At 35.8% G+C, this 23,641-nt stretch overlaps 1 protein-coding gene across 3 annotated transcripts in view; it reads right to left on the reverse strand.

Moving 5' to 3' along the window:
* Window positions 1–23,641, reverse strand: part of PREX2 (phosphatidylinositol-3,4,5-trisphosphate dependent Rac exchange factor 2) — a 274,675-nt gene that overhangs the window by 183,510 nt on the left and 67,524 nt on the right. For all 3 annotated transcript variants that reach the window (XM_045560617.1, XM_045560618.1, XM_045560619.1), the window contains exons 5-7: window positions 17,537–17,638; window positions 14,203–14,364; window positions 4,317–4,450 (exon numbers count right to left, since the gene is read on the reverse strand). In XM_045560617.1, the coding sequence (XP_045416573.1) occupies window positions 4,317–4,450; window positions 14,203–14,364; window positions 17,537–17,638 (398 nt within the window). The remainder of the gene's footprint in view (window positions 1–4,316; window positions 4,451–14,202; window positions 14,365–17,536; window positions 17,639–23,641) is intronic.

Below are 23,641 nucleotides of genomic sequence, written 5' to 3' on the forward strand. Positions count from 1 at the left end.
AACCACAAACTTTTCCAGCTAGAAAACAGTATCCTGGTATCTTGAAAAAAAGAATTTCTTGTAGGTTGGTACATCATATTTAAAATCAATCATATTTTAAAGGCTTAATATCCTGAGCAACAGTTTTAGTCACAGGCAAAATGATCATGTATATATATAAGAATCCATTATTGAGTTCTATTTTCAAGGTGTTAATTTTTTTCTGATCCTGCTATGAACTCTGTACAGGCTTTATATATTTCTCTTACACAATAATTAATACTCAATATGAAATTCCAATAAGTGTCTTAGTAATTCTATACCATGTTACTTATGTTCTATATTATGTATTGCATATTTGCATATCTCAATTCTATGATTTCATTCCTAAGTATGTGTTTTAGTAGTCACCAGTATACATGTACAAGAATGTTTATAATAGCTAGAAAACTAGAAACAAGCCTAAAGTCCATTGATAAGAGAATAAATAATTAAATTGTGATTAATTAAATTTCTGATATATTAAACCAGTGGAATATTATGCAGCAGGTAAAGTGAATAAATTATTGCTACACACAAAATGGATATGTATTTTAGAAACAATATTAAATGCAAAATATAAATTGCAAAAAACTAAATACACTATGATACTATCTTTTAAAGCTCATAGACAAGCCAAACAATGCAATATGTATGAAATACTATATCATAAATTATATTTTAAAAACTAGTTTCTTTTAAGATCAATAGTATTAGAAATATCCAGAGCTGGGATGTCTACTCTGGTACACTGCTCTATACAGAATGTAATTCTAGAATTAAAATAAATTCATCAGGTCCCTGATTCTTGTAATCACAATGGTATGGAAGTTTGGAAGAGGTTCAGTTTACTCACACTTCCTGAAGAATCTCTAGCTCTTAGAAAGTATATGCTAAGGTGAAGTTCATAAAGGAGATACAGTATTCTAAAGGAAGGGAACAGATGGTTTATTCACAGTTTTTCCAAGCCCAGAAGGGAGTGGACACATTGATCTATTTATTCAGTTATTTCCATTTCTAACCACTATATATTTGATCCACATTATACATTTATTAAGGATATTTGCTAAATAGCAGGATTATTTTTCCTGTTTAACTTATTAAACAATTATAGCCATAAGACCATATAATATCATAATTTATCCACTAAGGGTAATTTTGCAAAAGCTTTGCACTTGATGGAAGGCATTTATTAACATAAAGATGAGATCAACTGTAATGAAAGATTTCATTCTCCAGTGGATGCCTTTAATAACTGCACCAAAACACCTTGATTCACATTATAACTTTTTAGTGAGTTAGCATGCAAGTAAAATTAGCAGCCTCTCCTACATCTTCCTAAGTCTTATTTCTGTTTATCCCAATTTTGCTATAGAACTCAAAAGTATTTACAAGAGCATAGTGAAAGAAATAAACAGATTTATTTTCACATATGATAAAAAAATTTTAAAAAGTGTATTAATACAGAGAGATCAACAATTTAACTGTCTTTTGGCTGTAATCCTAACCTGTTCCCTTTCACGAAGGTACAAGTTGCAATCCTATGTTTCCTCAGTTTGTGTCATTGCATTTTTGAATTAATACCTCCTTCTAGAGAATTCTAATACTACAATCCACATGGCATATATCATCAACATAGCTGCCAAATTTTTGCTAACTTGCTCTGGGCATCTTGCTAACTGACTTAGGAAAACCCATCGTAAGAGAGGAAGAATGATGCTTCCTTAAAGTTTTGTGTCTCTCATTCTCACTCTACCAGAAAATGTTTGACTATAGTTTTCTAATTTCTGAACCTGGAATAAATAGTCAATCAAAATTCTGCATTTTCCACCACCTGTTTTACCTTTAAATTGAATGAAGTCTATTAGTGCCATTTCACTAAAACTAAAAGGTCCTAGATACAGTTAGGAAGAAGCACCTAAGGGCTCAGGACACTTCTCAATTAAATGCCACTCTACTATTTTGCTTAATCAACATGCAAAAACATTTTTCCAAGAGTTTGAGAAAACATCCTATAAAATAAGAACATTCTGAAGAAAAACATTATATGCATGCTTTAAAACAATAATACTACATCAATAACATTAATACATAAAATTATTCAAACTAATGATGGCCAAGCTACAGGGGACTAGTTTGGGTTTCATTCATTTATTCATTCATTCCGTAAGTATTTCTTGAGTGTCTTTTACATTGCAGGTCTGCTCCAGTCTCCAGGAAAATAGCAGTGAATGAGAAATAAGACTCTCCAGGACCTTGCAGTCTAATCTAGTAGAGATGGCAGGAAACAAGCAAATAAATAACGAAGGCAGAATGAGCACGTGACAAGTGCTTTCCAGATACTGACAAAGAGTGACTGGGAGGCTGCATTAGACCGGGTGGTCAGGGAGGGCGTTGCTGAGGAAGTGATATTTAAGTATGATCTAAAGGACATGAATAATCTGGCCACGAAAAACCCTAAGGGCACACTGGGAAGGGGAAATGGCTGGTGCAAAGGCCATTTGTGAAGGGAACACACATGGCATAATCAAGGAACAGGAGAAAAAGAAGGCTAAGGAAGGCAGGGGGTGCAGTGTTGAGAGAAGTGGGATGTGATGAGGTTGGAAGTGGCAGGGGGTGGGGATGGACCATGCAGAAATTTGCAAACCAGGGTAAGGAGTGTGAATTTCATTCTAGGAAGCCAAGGAGGGCTCTGAGCAAGGTGACAACACGATCTGATTTGTGTCATAATGATGCTCTGGTTTCTGTGTAGAGCATAAGTTGTGCGGCAATAAGAGAGGATACAGTGAGGCCAGTGAGGAGACAACTGGAGTCACCCAAGGGCAGTGATGGAGATGGAGAGATGTGGAGAGATTTTTATATGTTTTACAAGCAGATGCAAAAAGATATTCTAATGGATTGGATGTGGGGAGTGGAAGGAAAGAGAGGAAGCAAGGCTAACTGCTAGTTTTCAGCATTGAGGAAACCAACAGATGGGGAAAGCTAGGAGAGTAGCAGCTTCAGGAAAGGACATCAAGAATCCCATTTCTTTCAGGTTATGGCTGAGAATCCTTAGAGCCACCACAAGTGAGATATCCAATAGGCAGAGTATGGACTCTAGAATTCTGAGCTAAGCACAGAGATTTGAGAGAAACTGACATAGACGTGGGACATGAAGCTATACAACAGGATAAAATCACCCAGGAAGAGTCAAGTATGAAGAGGAAAAAGGAGTCAGAAGCAGAGCCCACAGCAGTCCAACACTCGGCCAAGACAGTGGGGCGTCACACTTGTAAAGAGAAGACAGTGTTTTGAGAAGGAAGAATTGCTCAACTAAGCCAAATGCTGCTAACAAAATAGGTAAAACCTTAAAGAGCAGGAAAGTGACCACCAGATTAGGACACAGAGAGGTCCAGGGTGACTCTGACACGCAGCTCAGTGGAGCAGACTGGACTAAAGCCTCATCGAATGTGGCTGAAGAAAGCGTAAGAAGTGAGAAAGTACAGAAAGTGACAGCATGAAACTCTTGCAGGAAAGTTTGCTGTGAAGGAGAACAGAGAGATGGGACAGAATGTGACATAAAATAACGGACTTCAAGAAAAGCGATATCAGACAATGTTTGGAGCCAAAGTGTTAGGGTCAATGGCCAAAAACTAGCTTAACTGAGAATACTTAAGCTATTTTTTGGAGGAGGGATAGGAGGATGGGGGATGACATTCAGATCAGGATGCTTAAAATTGAGGTTTCAATTTTATAACTATTGGTGTTAATCAGGTAAAGGTGTGACCACAGGGCAGGTGGATCATTGCAGGTGAAGAGACTGTGGGCTTTCAGGTCCAAAATCCTGGCTAGATCATCCATGTGAGTTTTGAACACCCCAGAAATGGTGACAAGAGTAGGATAGAAAGAAAATGATTCAAGAACTACAGCAGTTACTGAATGCATGTGTGGCAGGGAGATAGTAAGTACTTTATAAAACAGAGTCAACAGGGGAAGGCAGTGGATAGGAAAGACTCATGGCATGAACTTCACATGTGCTGGGATTCTTAACAGAAGAGGGGGGATGGCGGGGAGCAGGATGAGGAAGCAGGGAAGACACATCAGCCTCCTCCAGGGCCTGAGGTTTGGGGCTGGGGACAAACAGCACCTCTCCTTGAGGGGGCTCTGGGGAGGCAGCGTCATCGGATGACAGTGACATTCCAGGTAGGTACATGAAGAAGTTGACTGACAGATGATGAGTTCTAGGAAATATGGAGGAACAGGGGAAACAAGTGCGCTGCATAAGCCATTTCTGAAGTGTGCCCTGTTTATGGCCTTACCTGTGCTTTCTTTTGCAGTACACCAAAAGATTATCGAAAAGGAAAAACACCCGTTCTTGAATATTTCCAGACGAAATTTTCAGTAAGACTCCACACATTAGCATTTCAGTGCAGGTGTCGGTGATGTTTGACCCCTAAAGTCAGGAGAAATGCAAATACGTCTGATTACTTGGTTGAAACTTTCAGGTGTAATTACTTTTCTCCTTAAACATATTCTTGTTTTTATTTTAAGAAGCAATGTTTGCACAAGAGCAAGTTCAAACTGTACAGACAGTTATACACTGAATGTAGGTCTCCTTCCCCTTCCAGTTTCCTCCTGGTCAGTCTCAGCAGACAGAACCCACGGTAAAAGACTCCGCACCTCCTTCAGGTGCTTTATGTACATACGTAAACACACGCATATATGATACACGTTATCTGTATCATTTTGAAAAGAGATCATTTCAAATTAATTCATAATTTTAATGTTCATAATTTTCCTTTCTTTTTCCTCGTTTCCCCAGCATGAGAAAGGGGCTCCATGGATACACTCAAAGGATTGAGATTGTTTCAATGTTTGGCAGGTCTCAATTTATATATCCACCCCCAGGATGGAGAAGAAGGGGAAAGAAATTAAATGAGAAAAATCATTTAAAGGGAGCAACTTTCCATAGAGCCTTTCACCCTATTTATTGAAAGTTGGCATAGGCATACTCATTCATTAAATAAGTTTTTATGGAGTGCCCACCAAGATTATATGAATAGTAAAAAAAGTGATTCTTAACACAAGCACTAACCATTAGAAATGGGGAGGAACCACAAGATGGAAGGAGCCCAGGCCCTGATTCACCAACAAAGGAAAGCTGCCCACTGAGCAAAACACAAACATCCAACTGTTGTGTGAGCTGCATATAAACGTCTATTTCGAGCCTATGTAGATGTTGTTGTCTATTTGTTTCTACAATCTAATGCATTGAATTGGACAAAAAAAAAAGGGATGTTTTCAGTAGAGATCTATATGTGTTCTCTGCAAGAGAATTTTGTCTTCAAATATGTCTGATTTCTTTAAATCTAGGGGTATTGTCTGATTTTTGTTTAACTTAATGTTTATAGTTTTAATATTTGTTTTTGTAAATTCAGAACATTAATTTCATACTTCCATAATAATCACTGATACTGTTTTTCCAGTCAATTATAAAAATTTAAGTTAAAATGACAACTCACCCCTACAATAAGAAACTTCTAAAATGAAAAGTTAATGAAGAGAGCTTTGTGATATTAACTTGATTATTTATGTTACAAATACAGTTTAAACTTAGGCACTTTCCTTTTTTATTTCTTTTCATCTTGAAGGTGGATATTTAACTGGAGATTTGGCAAAAATTTACAGAATTTCATGTACTTTGTCATAAGTTCATTACACAAAGATTGCCATGAAATATGAATATAAATCGCAATTCCAGTGGCAATAATTTCTTATTACTTACTTTTAAAGAATACTATCTCTATCTTAGGAAAAAGTTAGAATAGAATTAAAATGTAAAAAAGGAAACATGTTGATTCTTGTACAAGGGATCTATATAACATTATGAAAAGTGGTTTTAACTAATAGCCAACTTCACAAAAGGTACAGGATATCTTCCTCTTAGACTATTTCTTATGGTGACCCATGTAAGCCAACCCAGGATGATAAGCTGTTACACAATGAAAGGGTTATTGAAGATATTATCCTACTAAGCATGTTAAATCTTCCAAGTAAGTACCTCAAATTAATATATACAGTTATCAGTAGATACATTCCTGTATAACAAAAATCTTAACAGCATATTTTTCCTGACTTGTTGGCAATTATCTTTATTAATAAATGCAAGGAGTTTTTATAGGACATTGAGCTATCATGGCAAGCTTATCTTACAACTGATTCAAAGTGCTCCTATCGTCAGCCAAACCCTTCAGTCTTTTTCCTCCATCCGGTACTTGAGTAGTTTGACGTTTTGAATCATACAATCCAGATTGATATCATAAGAAACTCTTAAGCCCCTTGCTAATATACAGATCTATTACAACTAAGGCATTATTGTAAGTCCCCACTAACTCCTCTCTCCTGGTCAAAAAACAGAATAAGATTAATTGACCTCTTTGAGGTTAACACTTCTTTTTATTCATCAACTATTAATGAAATTTATAGTGAACAACACCAAGCCCAACCATCAATAGTTTCTAGAATTCATGGTTATGCTGCTAAGTGTATCTCACAATATACACGGAACACTCAGCTATATTTCACTGAATCTGAATGAGATATTTCCATCACTGAGGTGACGTGTCTTTAACATTTACAGCAGGCTCCAAGAATTAGTGCAATATCACCTTTTACCAACTTCTATGACAGTAATTTACAATCATGACATGAAATATCTTCTATGAGTATTTAAGTAATTACCCAGGAATGGTTTATATACTAAAGGACTCTGTGTCAAAATGTGCAGATTTGTCTAAAAATTCTCATCTTAACAGAACGGCTTATAGCATTTTCCTTTATATAAACTGCATTTATGTTTTAGACTATAAAGAATGCTATACCTTTGATTTCCCATGATTTATTCTGTGCATTATCCCTAGGACAACTGTAGCTGAAAATTATTAAGAATTGTTTAACCACAGATATGTATGATATTATAAATACTGAAGAAAATTTGGCCAAGTGTAGATACAGCCTTCCATGAAGCCATGACTTGCTTCCCACTTCAAATCTAGTGCACCTGCAAATAGCACTTTAAAAATGTCTGTCTTAAATAATGTTGTGGCATATTTTTCCCTTTACCTACATGATAAAATGCACCATTCTCTGGATTTAAAAAAAATATCCCATAGCTTTATCTTTGAAGTAATGATACTTCATTATAACATTTTGAAAATTATGTGCATTTTTTTTATTTCCCTAAAAATGCTAGGAGACTGTCTGAGGTTAAGGATAAAGAAGGCAAGCTCCAAAATTCATGGCAAAAATTGAAATAAGGTATGGCTACCAGCATCCGATGGCTAGGTAAACATAAAGAACACTAAAGTCTACAAAAAGGAGAATTGTCAGACAAGTAGCCCTGAAAACCAAAAATGTGCAAGCAATAAAACAAGCCAGGCAGATCATCAGAAAAGAGCAAAGCCTCTAGGACAATGGTTCTCAAATTTTAGAGTGTGCAAAACACACCTGATGGGCTTGTTAGACTTCCAGGTGCCCTGGCACTACTCTCAGAGATTGAAACTGGGTAAATCTGGGCTGGGGCCTGGAACCATTACAGTAGATCTGGATGAATGTGGCATTCTGTCAACACTTTAACATCACTGCTTCTGAGGCTTTGAGTACCTGGACCCAGGTGCTCAGGTGCGCAGCATAGCAACCCTGTTAACACTGAGAAAAAGTGAGCACAGGTCTCTACTGAGGTAGTCCCAGCTGCATGCCATGTCCAGGCAGAAGAGGTGTTTATTACATGCTACATGGACATGGTTACATAGACTGTGTATTTCATCATCACGGAATATTCACTTAAATCTGCCTAATGTTACTTACCTGGTTAGTATTTTATCTTCATTTTGAAAATCAATGCTCATGTTTATCTAGATGTCTGTTCTTTAGCAAATACACATTTAATCATTGAACAACCATGTACAGTCATGCATTGTTTAACAGGGATATGTTCTGAGATGATTTCATCCTTGTGTGAACATCAGAGTGTACTTACACAAACCTAGACTGTATAGCCTATTACCACACACCTAGGCTGTAGAGTGTAGCCTATTGTTCCTTGGCTACCAAACTGTACAGCATGTTACTGTACTGAATACTGTAGGCAATTGTAACAGAAGAGTAAGTATTTGTGTATCTAAACATATCTAAATATAGAAAAGACACATTAAAAATATGGTATAATATATAATATACTGTATAATATATTATATAATACAGTATGTTATACATAATTATATGTAATTATATATAATATATATTTTTATATATTTATAATTTATATTTATAATTATTTATATTATATATTTATATTATTAAATATATTAAATGATAATATATTTATATTATTTTTATATATTTATAATTATATATAATATACTGTATTACATAATATATTATAATATGGTATAATATAATACAGTATATTATATATTATTATACCATCCTATATAAAAATAAGCATAATATATATTATATATGCCATATATGTTATAACATACATGATATATAATATAATTACATATAATACACATATTATACCTTATTTTTACTGTAACTTCTCTATGTTTAGATGTGTTTAGATACATAAGTACTTACACTGTATTATAATTGCCTATGGTATTCAATACAGTGTCAGTACAGTAATATGCTGTACAAGTTTATAGCCTAAAGCAATATGCTCTGCAATATAGCCTAGATGTGTAGTAGGCTATACCAGCTAGGCTTGTGTAAGGACATTCTATAACATTAACACAATGAATGACAAAATCACCTAATGACACATTTGTCAGAACGTATCCTGTAGTGAAGCAACACATACACGACTATACTTTATCTAGATGACTACTACAATCCAGTTTTCAACATCTCTGTAACATGCTAGGCAAGGTGCTAAACCTTTTCTCCTGGCATAAATCTCTAGCAAGTTGGCCTCATTGTATTAATAATACAAAACTGTTCACTAATTAACTGACCACATATAAAATTAGACTCCATTTTCAGTTCTCTCTGCTTAACACCAGGGTCTTACTCATTCATCTTGCCAACTAAATGTTGCATGTCAACATCAGAAAAACACAAACTAACTGCAGAGAGAAACTACAAACTTGGAAAAGATTAAATATGATAGGAGGTCTTGAAACTTCTCCACTTATATACAATGCACCAGCAGAGGAAGATCTAACAAAGCTAGACCCATTCACAGTGAAAGAAAAGAAAATTAACAAGAACAGCAATGAGATGTTCTCTTCTCTTCAGAAGAGAATAGTTTTTATACCGAAGAAGTCTCTTAAAAAAATTGATGAAGCATTTGAATATTCTTACAAAAAAATATTTTAAAAACACTATGAAATCAACCATGGAATAAACAATACTCTATTGTTTTATCACATAATTTTGTCACAAAATGTATGATGGCCCCCCAAAAAAACAGACTCAAAATTTGATGCACTCTTTTTGAGGTTCAAATTATTAATTAAAATTATAAACCGAATTCTGTTATATATAAGATAAATCAAACTAATAATATAAATTTTCATTTTACCAAGATAAAGTCCTATCAAATTTGCCCCCTCTCCCACTTAATGTAAAATTTTGCTCCTCTTTTTAAAGTGATTTCACTTTCCGTGGTCTTTCTCCAGAACCACCTCTCCTCACATAACAAGAACCATCTATAAATCAATTCCATCTCAAGGCAGTAGACAAATTTATATCTACCAAATCACCTAGAACAGAGGACAAAAAGAAACTGGTCCCATCACCAATCTCTGGAAGACTCACATCCATGAAATTCCAACAAACATGACATGAAGTCAATACACTGTCAGGCACAAACTCAATCAGATGTCAGCAGCAAACATTCCAAAACCAACAAGAGGTGATTTTAAAATGGTCTTGTAGCACTGTTATTTCTCCATATAAAAAAGGTAATCAAGAGATGTCAAATTTCAATTCTGTTTCTCCTTACATTCCAAAACACAGTAATTATCTTGAAGCTCATTTCCCCCAACACCTTCATAGATTAATAATTCCTCCTCTCATCTTTTATTGTGATATTTTTTTCTATATTTGAAAGATCGATTCCAAACAGGCAAGTCAAGGACTTAAAGCTGAATTACTATAGGACGTAATGTTTGTTGATACTCCCTTGTCACAATATTTCAGTATTGTTGCAACGGCTGCAGTTATCATTACAATACAATTGATCAACCCAAGAAGCAGACTGAGTCTGAGGATGGTCTTGTTCTATGAAATGAATCACTGACTCTGATTAAACAGCTAATAAACTTCTTTTCCAAGGCACATTAATCATTTTCCTGCAATTACCTTCATTATACTATCTTGTGGAATGTTCTGAATGTTGCATAAGATAAATGACTGAGATATAATAAATTATATGAAGAAAAGGCATAACTTCAAAACTGAACAATTAAAACATAAACCATAGATCTTCTGTGGTGGCAGTTACCACATAATGGTGATAAAAAAAAACCTGATTTCTATAAACAACTTATTTTTAAAGAAAAAACAGGAAAACAAACTTAATACAAAGAATTCACCAGATTTTTATCTAATTGTCTACAATATCACATGGTAAGCAATAGAAGCTTAGATTCAGGCTGCCTATTTTCAAATCTAAACTTTGCCACCTATTAGTTGTAAGAATTTGGATAAGTTAAAAGACTTCATTTTTTAAAAATCTGTATAATGGGGATTGTAATCCCTCAGCAAACTGTGGGACTCACCAGGACTCTAATGCATACAACAGAGGATCAGTATTTTCCCAAAGGGAATTAGTTAACTGGCAGTCAAGGACCTCTGCCCTCCCCTTAGCAAATATACCCAAGCAAGATTAGTAGAATCTTGGATTTTCATCTCAAATCTTGAGTGTAATAATATAAAGATGGAAAAAATTATTAGAGCCTATTCATTTGAGCTAGGGCACTGATGAGACTGCCAAACAGTTCCAGCTGCCTAGACCCGCTGTTCTAGTCTGACACTGTAGCTTTTCTATGGATTCTGTGAGCTATCCAATATCTTTTAAATTAATTTTTCTCTTAGTTTTTGTTGCTTGGAACCATATAACCTTAAGTAATATAATACCTTCAGTAGACAGGTGCATATATTAGGCAAATGAGGAGAATTTCTTGAAGCTTTAAAATACTACCTAATATTTTGCATAGCATTTTACGGTATTCAAAGCACTCTCACCGATTTCATTTAACCTCTGCAATAGTCCACACCACATATAGGAGAGATGTGTTTATCCCAAACAAAGGGTTAGAGTCCAGACTAAAAACCCAGTCTGCTCAAAAGCCATGCTTTTTCTCACTGTCATTACGATTTGCAATCAATAAATTTCTATGGCTTGTTTACCTAAATTCGACATACAGGAATGTAAATAATTTAGTAGCACAAAAGACTAGATAGGCAAATTACCTGAGAGATTTTACTGTAAAAAGGGCTTCATTTGATGAATGGGGAAATAAGAGCCTGGATAATTAAGTGATTTATGTGAGAGAATAATCCACTTAAAATGGAAATAGTGCAAATTCACGGTGCGTGCAGGGCTTGGATCCCATTCAGTACGATTTTTGTTGCTTTAGCAAGTGTGTCCTCTCTAAGGTGATCATGAACCATGTGTAGGAGTTCGTGGAAGGAGCTCGAGAGGGAGCTGTTTCCCAGCAAGAGCACAAGGGTTCTGCCCTCGAAAATTCTCCAAGGAACTGTGTGCTCCGTAACTGTCATGCTACCCTACATCTGCATTTGACCCTGTCCTAACCCCATGGGAGCCATTCTGCGTACACACAAAGCTATCTGCAGGCTGAGCAACGATCCCTGTAAGCAATTCAAAGATAGCTCTTTAAATTATTCCTACTCCCTCCCACAGCCTGAATTCAGCCCCTGTGACTCTAAGTCCCTACAGAGTCCTGTGAGACCAGCAGTTTCTCCTAAACTCCACAGAAGGGACCAGGTCTGAGTACCAACAGTTCCCTCTTCTCTGGAGCTGTGGACCAGGATGGGCAATCGAGTTCTTGCTACAGTTGCAACCCATTGGCTGGGCCCGCTCCAAGCTGTGGCATTCCCCTAAAGTCCCCAAACGCCCAAATCTCTGGCTGTGTCTTTTGCAATCACTGTCAAATCCTACTCAAGTAGAATTCGTGTTGCCATCCTTCTTGGAATCAGATTTTCATATTATCTCCCCTGGGCCTACTGGAACTATATTTCTATCCGATTTCCCCGAATATATCAGAGAATTCCTCTGTCTCAATGCCGCATTTTTCTATTGTACTCAGAGTGTTATAAAACCACCAAAGCTGATGAAGCAAAGGTACTGTCTGCCGTGGGCTCCATGTGACACAGTGCTGCCCACATATATTCTCCCTTTCAGTAACTGGTGCACACTGTACAAACAATATTAATAACGGGTAAGGCATCTCTCATTTTTGCAATAGACTCAATTTTTAGGCTATACACCAGGACGACACAAAATGATGACAGATTCCATTTCCCTAGAGTACCAAAAAGTTTCTGAAGGTTTTGTTTTAGTCAAAGGCCTGGCAGATTTCACTGAGAAATCCTGCAATTTAAAGCAAGTTCAGTTTGTCTTCTAATGTTTGAGTGACAAGAGAACTGCAAAAGCAAACTTTAGTCCATTTTTCTCATCCCAGCAGGACAACGGCTCCCCAGGAAAGGAATTATCATCATGAATCAACTGTAAAACACACAACCATTTGAACTGACTGAAAGAGGTAGCACTCACACTGAATGGGAGGTCACCCTGGACACTTGCAATGGAAGAATATAGACAAAGAGGAAGCTAAGGCAGATCCCAGTGAGCATTTTAAAAGATTCATAGCACAGAGTGGACAAGCAGGAGAATTCCTTAAGGTCAATGTTTGAGGTTTCTTTGCATATCTGTGTGGATATAATTTTACATCCAAAGGAAAACTAACATATTGAAGATAAAAAACAAATTCAACTCTGAAATCTTAAAGATAAAAGCAATCCACTCGGTATTATGTAGTACAGTATTTGACTGGGATACAGTATTTGACTGGGAGCATTTTCAATCTTCTTTACACTTTTAAAAATTACCTTAACTGCTTACTTTATAAACCAGAAAAAATTTAATCTAGTCCAAAGCTCATACTCATTTAAACTAAGGAAATTTAAGACAGAATTTTAGTTTACTCTTTGTATGGAAGTAACACAGGACTGTAACCCCAAGAAATAACTGGGATTCAAAGTTACCATCGCTGAAAACATTTTATAGATTCTCAGCCATATTCTCCATTTGCTTTTTTGACATTTTTTAAATTTCTCCTTAATGACTCATGAATCATAACATTTTTCATCTTGAATGGACCTTAAAAACTAGATCAGAGTCAGCTCCTTCATTTTAGAAATGAAGAAATCAAAATTTAGTGAGGTTAAGTGGACTTAAAATGAAATTCAACATCAAATACCTAATTTAGAGTCTGGAAGTTCACATAGTGAATCTTATTCCCCATCTTTGCTCTCTCAAGGGTTCAGTCTATGTACTTCTTGACCAAAAGTAAGGCAGGAAAAAGGATCATCATGAGGCACAAATGCAGAAATACCAAAGCTTATAGGCCACGCAAACTATTGGCTCCATTGCAAACCTTTCAGGGCAAGGTTAAGCCAATTAACTGCCTCCATAAAGATATTTTAAGGCCAGATGCTCTGGCTCATGCCTGTAACGCCAGCACTTTGGGAGGCTGTGGTGGATCACTGAAGGCCAGGAGATCAAGACCAGCCTGGGCAACATAGCAAGACCCCATCTTTACAAAAAATTTAAAAAATTAGCCAGGTGTGGTGTTGTGCACCTGCAGTGCCAGCTACTTGGGAGGCTGAGGTGCAAAGATTGCTAGAGCCCAGGAGTTCAAGTTTACAGTGAACTATGACTGCACCACTGCACTCCAGCCTGGGCGACAGAGTGAGATCCCGCCTCTATAAATAAATAAATAAATAAGATATTTTAAAATACTAATGAAAGTTAGCACTTTTCAGAATTGATTATAATCCTCTAGCAATATCTCGAAAGTGAGCATTTATGGTTCTATCCAATACCAAGAATTCTGCACATAACATGCTACATAAAACTATTTTCAGCTTGATTGTTGAGCAAAGTGAATGTACCTCCCAGCCTTCAATGTGAGACTGCCATTCCTCTAAAACTTCTAATTTCTCCATCTGTCTCTTGGCCTCATTTATGTTGGAACAGACAGCTTTCATGGCTTGGAGGGCTTCCATCACTGCTGCGTAGTCACTGTGTTTCCGTGGAGTCCGCTTCAGCAACTCCTGTTTATACACAAAAAAACAAATCGCCCTTTGATCTCCAGCTTTCTGGTACAGCAGGTTCAGACTGACCAGGAAATGAAAACTGCAAAGATCGTGAGAGCCACTTTAATAAGCGACATCACAAACTCCTCTAAGATTAAGATCAAAAACAAAAGGTCAAATCAATGAATAAGCGTTACCCCAATGTACATTTTGCAGTCACTTTAATTCTTCCCTCAAACTTTATTTTGTTTTAAAAAAACTAAGTTGGGTTTCTCCTTTAAAATCATCAAATATCTCACCAGGAACATATAATTTTTTTTAAAAGTTTTGACTTTTCCTCTAACAGAAGCATCTTTATATATATTAATTTCATTTTTCTAGTCTTTCACAGCATAATAAATCTTCAAATGAACATGTCCCATAATTTCAAAAATAATTTAAATGCTTCATTTTCTAACATTTCTGGAGAAACTTTAAAAATACATCATAAAAAAGCAAAATTTTTAAATAATGTTTTATACTCTGGCAAAATAATTTACAAATTCTACAATACTCCATCATTAAAGGAGCAATTTATGCTATTTTCCCTAATTACTCAGGTTCATAGTTTCATTTTTTGTGATGAATGAACTGCCATATACTCCTTACTAGCTTCCTTTTTTGTTTTTGGTATTTAGGAGTTTGGGGGGCTTTTTCTTTTCCATTCAACAAAACCAGAATAATCTTTAATCTTTTAAACATATTAAAAGGTCTTTTAGTTGTTTAGAAGCATCAAATTAAACATCTTCACCCACTGTCTAGACAGTTGGGACCACATTGCTTTTTAATTAGTCATTTGTTTCTTTACAACAGTTGCCGTCATCATGTCACTAACACAATTACAGAAATCCTGAGGCAACTCTTGAAAAGAATTTTCTAAATTCTCCGCATATAATGGGGAAAATATGCAGTTGTTCTACTTTTTTGAGTTCTGTGATTGTTAAAAATTCTTCCATACACTTTGACCCCACATTGGATATCTCTGCACTCTGTTCTGCAGAGTTAACACCAGAGGAACACACATTACATCACTCCCAAGGCAAGGTTTAAAAAGTTACACTGGACCAAAATCCATAAAAGAGAAATGCAGGCTTCTCCGGCAAATCTGAAGAGTGGGCGCATCTGTAAATTTTGTGAAGTGGCCAAGTCAGTCTGTAGCTCTTAATTTGGGGCCTTATATAATAGAATCGTGCCCCTTGGGTATCTGTGGAGTTGAGGCATGAATTTACATAATATAAATAGCAAGAGAGACAGTCAGTCATAACCTGGCAGTTACTTGCTATGAGCCCTGTGTTGACTGGCCAACTCAATAATTTCAAGTTCCACACATAACACCAATGTATCTGTTTTTTAAACACTTCAGCTAATCCACTTAATATTTTTCTCTGAATAATAAAGTCACCCAAAATCAAAGAGAATCCCAGCACAATTTTTCAACTGATAGTACACAAAGACAAACATAAACACCAATACAGGTATTACATGAGTAAATAGTTTTTTCATGTTTCTTTGTAAAAATACTCTTCTAAAAGGGGGAAAGGATGTCATCTCTCCACTGCTTGAAGGGGCTCTGAACTTGAGAGGTCAACTCAAATACCTGAGGTTAACCCTAATCAGAAAGGAGTGATTTAGAACAACCACTCTGTCATGACGTATTCTTAATATCCCCACCCCTGTTTATTCTTAGAACAAACAAATCCCCTGAGATTCCAAAATCAGGATCAGGAATAAGTGCAGTTTTGAGTACACGTGCAGACTGAGGCAGTAAGCCAGAGGTGTATTCTCAGAAAGATAGGAGGCACCTGTGCACCAATACTCCCTAACCGCCAAAGACTGTGCCAGAGCTCTACAGAACTGGAGACCCCTGTGTTAGCCTCTCTCCGTGGCTTCCCCAAGCAACGTTAGACTTGTTTTTTTTAAATGAGCAATCTTTTGCAAACAAATTTTACAGATACCTAATTTATGCAATTGACAACAGCTGTAATAAAAAAATGTATTTTTTGTTCAAACTCATATCATTTATTTCTTAAAAAGCAAATCTATAAAAATACCAGTCCATAGCATCTCTAAGTATTTTTAAAAATCTGGATGCCAAGTAGTAATTAATATATTAAAATAAATCATAATCAAATAGATACAAACAGTAATGGCTCACATTTATAAAGAATATTCTACACTAAATGATTTATATAAAATAGTTAAATTAATCATTATTATATAATCATATATACACACATATATGTGCATTCACATATACAACTATAGACATACACACACATTTCTGTAGGTATATGTTATAATTTCATCATTATCATCACCATCATCTCTGTGTCATAAATGAAAAACCAAGGCATTAAGAGTTTGGATGACATGCCTCAGTCACACAGCTAGTAAGCAGAATACTTGGGATTTGAACTCAGAGCTCATGCGCTTACCCACCACCCCAAAATGCCTGATGTTTCCAAAACATGTAGTTTAAAAAATTGCTATCATTATACCTATTTATACACCCTTGCAGTATGGCCAGTAGATAATATATGACAATATATTTTTCGTAATAAAAATGTTGGTTACTGTAACGAGGCAGCACACCTAGAACATCAGCATGGTGTTTCTGTTTTCTAGAGGCCATGTTTTCTCAGTAATCTCATCCTACATTTCATCATTTATTGTCCCATGTGACTCACACCATTCCCTTGTAATAATTATTTAAAAACCAGGTTCTGAAATTATGTAATTTTGACCTTAACTTCGTTAGCATCTCGAAGTCACCAAAGTTTGAGGAAATCCAAAAATATACCATCAGTGGACTTATTGAAAATAATGAGCCCTGTGATGTGCTGTATAAAACCAGTCATAATGAACTTAATGGGATCTATCTTGAAACTAATGCACTTCCTCTAAATGAAACTCAAACAAGTATGTTTTCTACAAAGAGTACTGAAAGCCTCTTTTAGTGGCTTTTCTGCTGAAAATGTATTTCCTACACTATAAATAAATTTGTGACAAAATAGCCATTTTCTCCCAATAATTATGGTCTGCCCTTTCTTTAGAATGTCATACTTTTTAAAAGGAAAAATCTTTTAAAAGATCATCAGCAAAATATGCAGGTATAAGGAAAAGGCTACAGTTGAGGTAGCACAAAACATACCTTCAAAATGAGAGGGTACTTGCATATTCTTTGTATTGGTGTCACTAAATATCCTTCCAAGGGAACGTCTGTGTTCTTCCGTCCTCCAAGTAGCATGCAGTTCTGGAGTGAAAATAATTATTATTAATTACATTTTTTAAATCTTAGGCTGTGAAACTTTCTTCCACCATAAAATGCTGAAAATTTGTGAAGGCATATGTCTTCACATACCTTCTTTCTCTAACAAGAGTACATTCAGTCACAAAGAACATTTACAGAGAGACAAAGAGAAACACCTGGGCTTTTATATTAGTTATAGAGCCCAAAATGTGTTTTGAATCTGCATTTTAAAATTTAATTCACATATATTCTCCTGCGTATGAAGTCTGAGGAAAAAGATAGAGAAAGCGGTAGAGGGATGAATGGATGGATGGATGGATGGATGGAGAGATAGAGAGATTTTGCTTATAAAGAAAGGTACATTGTATTACAGAAAAGTAAACATAAGGACAACTGCATTCTAACTCAGACTCAGCCACTGACTAGTGATACAACTTAGACTGATTTCAGAATTCTAGTTTTCCTCATTGTAAAACTGGTAGGTTTTGATGCCATGATCTCTAAGTCACTTTTTGCTATCACACTTCACCAAAGACACTGGCCACCCAGCATCAGAGAAGGAGGTCTTGTCCACAGAGCAAGGTGAATGGAGAATTCTCAAAATCAGCAATCAGAGTGAGGTGAAGTTAAAGCAGCTTCCACTGACCATAAAGTGATGGTCAAGAGAACTGACTCTGACATAAAGTCTTGACCCTCATAAGCAAACAATCCAAGAAACAGACTCGAAACTTGCCAAAACCTTATTTTTGCAGTGCCTATCTGAGTGACTGGCACAGAAGAAGTACTTAGTAAATATCTAATGAAGGGAGAAGAGGGCACCTCAAATGTCAGACTAAGTCAGTGCCTTTCATACCGTTATTTTAAAAATACCTTTCCATGTTCATTGAGAGGAGAGGCTGAATGCTGAGCAGGAAAGGATGCAAAAGGAAAACCAGTGGTGGCAGAACAATCCTTCACTGTCCTGAGCAACCCTGTGTCGGCCTCAATTTGTTTACCCAAGTCAGCAAAAGCAGAGCCATGAATGTAACCTCACCCAGACACCTTAGAAGGCAGGGCAGCAAATACATGTTCTTACACAAGTGTGTTCTTTGGGGGTTTCATTCCCCACTGCAATCAGGTTATCAAAATATCCTTTCAAACTATGGATGGTATTTTTCCCAGAAAAATCCTACAGAACACAACTATCTACATCTCATCATATTTCCAATGATGTGTTAGTATCCAGTATGAGTTAGCACCCTTGTAAATGTGGTCACCCCTCACCTACCTAGCTCTGGGCTGAAGTGCCCTAAGAGAACTCATGGCAGCCTAGTCTAGCCCACTGTCATTTCCTTGTCCATTAGAACTGTGTAGAACGTGAACTCTCTTCCGAAGAGCAGAGGTCCGTCACCACTTTAGACTGGCTCATATGAGAGCCAGTTCTCTCCTTATGTATACATGAAGAATAGGTTTCCTAAATAAGCCCCCAGAGATTGCACTGATCATAAAAACTTACTGAGGTAACCCAAAATAATAATATGATCATTACCCAAAATCTGTAAACTCCCATATGTTTTTCAAAGGGTGATCGTTATTATTCGCATCTTATGAATAAGGACAATGACACCAGAGATAGAATGAATGTCCTAAAGCCATCCAGATAACTTGTGGCCAGTTAGTGCCAGGGCAAGAACTACGGAAGCCACACTGCATCGACCAGACGATGGTGTAAGATTGTCTAAAACCAGCATTCTTGATTTGTGACTTTTTCATTGTAGCTTCCCAGAATTCACTGGGCAAACTAGACTAAAGTGAACCCCAAGTCAGCACTGCAGGGAACAGCATGCATTAGATCAGACAGCAGAGTTCTTACACTTTATAAAGAGCCTTAAAATTTCATCAGGATGAGGCTTCTTCCAGCCATGGCAGAAGAAGAAATCAGGAAACGCTTTTCACAAAAACAACCATAATACTGGGAAAAAAATGTCAAAAACAACAATTTCAGGGCTCTGGAAATCAACTAATGTCAAACAACAAATTGAGGAGGGTTTATGCACAAAAAACTGCTGAACTTCAGGTAAGAACGGTGGGAGTCTGGAATTCTCGCCCAGGCTTCTCCCAGTGCCGTGTCCCCTGCACTCCCCAGCTTGTTCTACATGGGGGCATTCTCATGGTGGCCTTATCATGGTAGCACAGGCCCTGAAAACCTGCTGCCGGACAGGGCTACGTAGGGCCACAGAGGGCAAAAATCCCACAGTGGTGGTGTCGTCAACGAAATTAGCACACTCCATAGGAAAAATAGGGAATGCCCACAGTTCTAGCATGAGATTGCTGTCCTGCCTGGGGCAAGTGTCAAACTGATATTAATAAATGAGCCAAAATTGTAATAGGGATAATCTGGAGAGATATAGAGGGCTTAGAGAAACCCTGCATTTATCTCTGGATGGCTGGGAGGCTGTGCCCATGTGCAGGGAAGACCTAAAAGGGCTCAAGAGGAACAAAAACCCAGACCTGACTTGAAAACTGGCTGCCCTTTGGATGTGCCCCCACCCACACTCTTACACAGATCCGTGGACAAGAGAGATAACAATGTTTGCCTACCTCTGAGAAATCACTAACAGACCACTAGGCTAAGCATCACAGGACTGATTCCTAAAAAACTAGGCTAAATTATAAAAATTGAAAACTCAGCAGAAATATCACCAACTGCACGTATCAGTGAGACAGGTTCACAGATTAAGTCCAGGCAAGTTACTAAAAACAAAACAGAACAAACAAAAAAATAAAATAAAATAACCAAGCTTAGGGGAAAAATATCAGAATCCAGAGTGGCTACAATGCATTATTTGAAATCTCTAGTTTTCAGTGAAAATATGAGATATGCAAAGCAATAGGAAAATGTGACTCATACACAGTCAATGTACACCAACTCTGTACCCAGATGCTGGATTTAGCAAACAAAGACTCCAAAATAGCTATTTTAAATATGTTCAAAAAATGTTTAAAACCTCTTTAAAAACTTGAAGGACGATATGTTAATAGTAAGTAAACAAAGAGAAAATCTCAATAGAGAATTAGAAACTATCAAATCAAGTCAAATGAACATGAGATAAAATAAATAATTCACTAACTAGGCTAAGCAGTAGATATGAGATGGAAGAAAAAACAACCAGTTGAGTTGACGATAAATAAATAAAAATCACCCAATCTGAAGAACAGAGAAGAAAAGAAACAGTATAGAAAAATGAAAAGAGCATCAGGAATCAAGGGGAAACATTAAGCTTACCAACACATGAGTAATGGGAGTCACTACAGAAGAAAACAAAAGGGTCACATTAATATATTTTTTTTAAGGAATGGGTAAAAACTTCCCAAATTTGAAGAAAACAATTATAGATTCAAAAAGCTCAACTACCAGTAAGGAAAGTACAATTATATCCACAGCTAAACACATCATAGTTGAACTACTGAAAGACAAAGAGAAAATCTTGAAAGTAGCAAGAAAGAGCACAGTAACCTGTTGTGTGAAGTATAACAATACAATTATAGCAGATGCCTTCTCATCAGACAAAATGGAAGCCATAAGGTAGTGGAATGATACATTAAAAGCACTGAAAGGAAAAAAAAATCTATCAACCAAGAGTTCTATATCCAACAAAACTACCCTTCAAAAGGGAAGGCAAAATGAAGCCATTTCCAGATAAACAAAGACTTAGAGAGGTCACTGCCAGTAGAAATGACTTACAAGAAGTACTAAGGGAAGTTCTTCAGGCTGAAAGCCTGATATCAGAGTCAAATACACAGGAAAAAATAAGAGCAACAGAAAGGGTAGATATATAAGTAAATATAAAAATCTGCAGAAAAATATAGAAACCAATAATTGTGACATTCTGTTATGTAATTCATAACATATATAATGTAATATATGGCAAAAATAGCACAATAGAGAGATGAAATGGAACATTTCTCATTTCTACCAGGAAATATTATAGCAAAATTTCCCCCATATTTCACTGGATTCAAGTCAGTATTAACCTAAAATGGAATTGATAAGATACATATTGTAGTTCCTAGAGCAGTCACCAAGGAAAAAAACCTTAAAAATATAGTTTAAAAAAATCAACAGAGAAATTAAAGTGGTACATTAAAAATACTTTTTAACACAAAAATAGGAAATAAAAGAAGAGTAGAGGAGCAAAACAAAGAGACAGAAAGAAAAAATAAAAAATGATACACATAAACACAACTGTATTAATAATTACATTAAAGGTAAACAAACTAACTCCAATCAAAAGGCAGAGATTGTCAGACTGGATTAAAAAAAGCAAGATCCAACAATATGCCTTCTACTAGATACATTTCAAGGATCATAAATACTTTATAAGTAAAATAATGTTAAAAGATATAATATACAAACAATAAGAGCGCTACCATGGCTAAGAAAAATAGACTTAAACAGAATAAATACTACTAGGGACAAAGAGAGACATTTCTGATGATAAATAGAAATATGAATATAACAACTATAAATGCATACATATCTAACAACAGAGCCTCAAAATACATAAAACAAAAACTGACATAATTGAAGGGTGAAACAGACAATTATACTCGGAGATTTCAATATCCCACCCTCAATAACTGGATAATTTAATAACATGAATAATGATTAATAGCTTTATTAATTCATATAACCAATAATGCATAGCTTTAAACACTTATATTAGAAAAGAAAAAAGAACATAAAATCTCTCAGTGACCTAGAAATATAATGGAACTACCTCAACCTAAGAAAAGATGTCTACTTAAAAACCTGTAGCTAACGTCATACTTAAATGATGGAGGACTGAAAGTTTTCCTCCTAGGATCAGAATAAAGGCAGAGGTACCTGCTCTTATCCCTTCTATTCAACCTGCACTGAAGATTCTAGCCAGTGCAATAAGGCAAGGGAGAAAAAACAAACAAAAAAACAAGGCATCCACATTAGAAAAGAAGAAGTAAAACTGTCTTCTTCTCAGATAACATATGCAAAATACCCTAAATAACCTACAGAAGAACTACTTAACGAATACATGAATTTAGATCAAAGCATATAAGATCAATACACAAAAGTCAAGTAACTTTCTATATACTAACAATAAATAGTCCAAAAATAACATTAAGACAATTCCAATCACAATAACATGAATAAAATACTTAGAAAAAAATTTAACAAAAGAAGTACAAAACTTGAATACAGATTTCTTAAATATGACCATAAAAGCATGATCATAATGAAAAAAAATTGATACACTGGACTTCATCAAAATTTAAAACTTTTGATTTTTAAAAGATAACATTTTAAAAATGAAAAGACAAACCACACTAAGGAAACACGCATTTGCAAATTATATATCTTATATAGGACTTTTATCCAAAATAATAAATACCTATAGCTCAATATGAGATAAACATATCAATTTAAGAGATTTGAATAAGCATTTCACCAAAAAAGATATATGAGTGATTAACAAGCACATGAAAACATGCTTAATATCATTAGTCATTAGCAAAATGCAATGACCACTATGAGATACCACTATACACCCACTAGCATGACTATAATGAGAAACGCTGATAATACCAAGTCTGACAAAGATGTAGAGAAACTGGAATCCTCATGCATTGTTTCTGGATATGGCACAGCCACACTTGCAAAGCATATTGTAGTTTCTTATTTCATTACCATTTATGGTAACATAAACTTACCATACAACCCAGCAATTCCACTCTTAGTGTCTACCCAAGAGAATAAAAATAAACATCCACACAAAGACTTGTACATGAATGTTCATAACACCATTATTTTTACCAGGCAAAACTGGACCCAGACCAAATGTTTATTACCTGGCTAATGGATAAACAAAACATGGTATAGGCATGCAACAGAATACTACCCAGTGATAAAAATGAATGGAAAATGGATACATGCTATAACAAGGACGAACCTCAAAAACATTTTACTAAGTAAAAAGAAGCCAGGCACAA

The sequence above is a fragment of the Lemur catta genome, chromosome 9 (assembly GCF_020740605.2).
Source record: "Lemur catta isolate mLemCat1 chromosome 9, mLemCat1.pri, whole genome shotgun sequence".
Lineage (NCBI taxonomy): Eukaryota > Metazoa > Chordata > Mammalia > Primates > Lemuridae > Lemur > Lemur catta.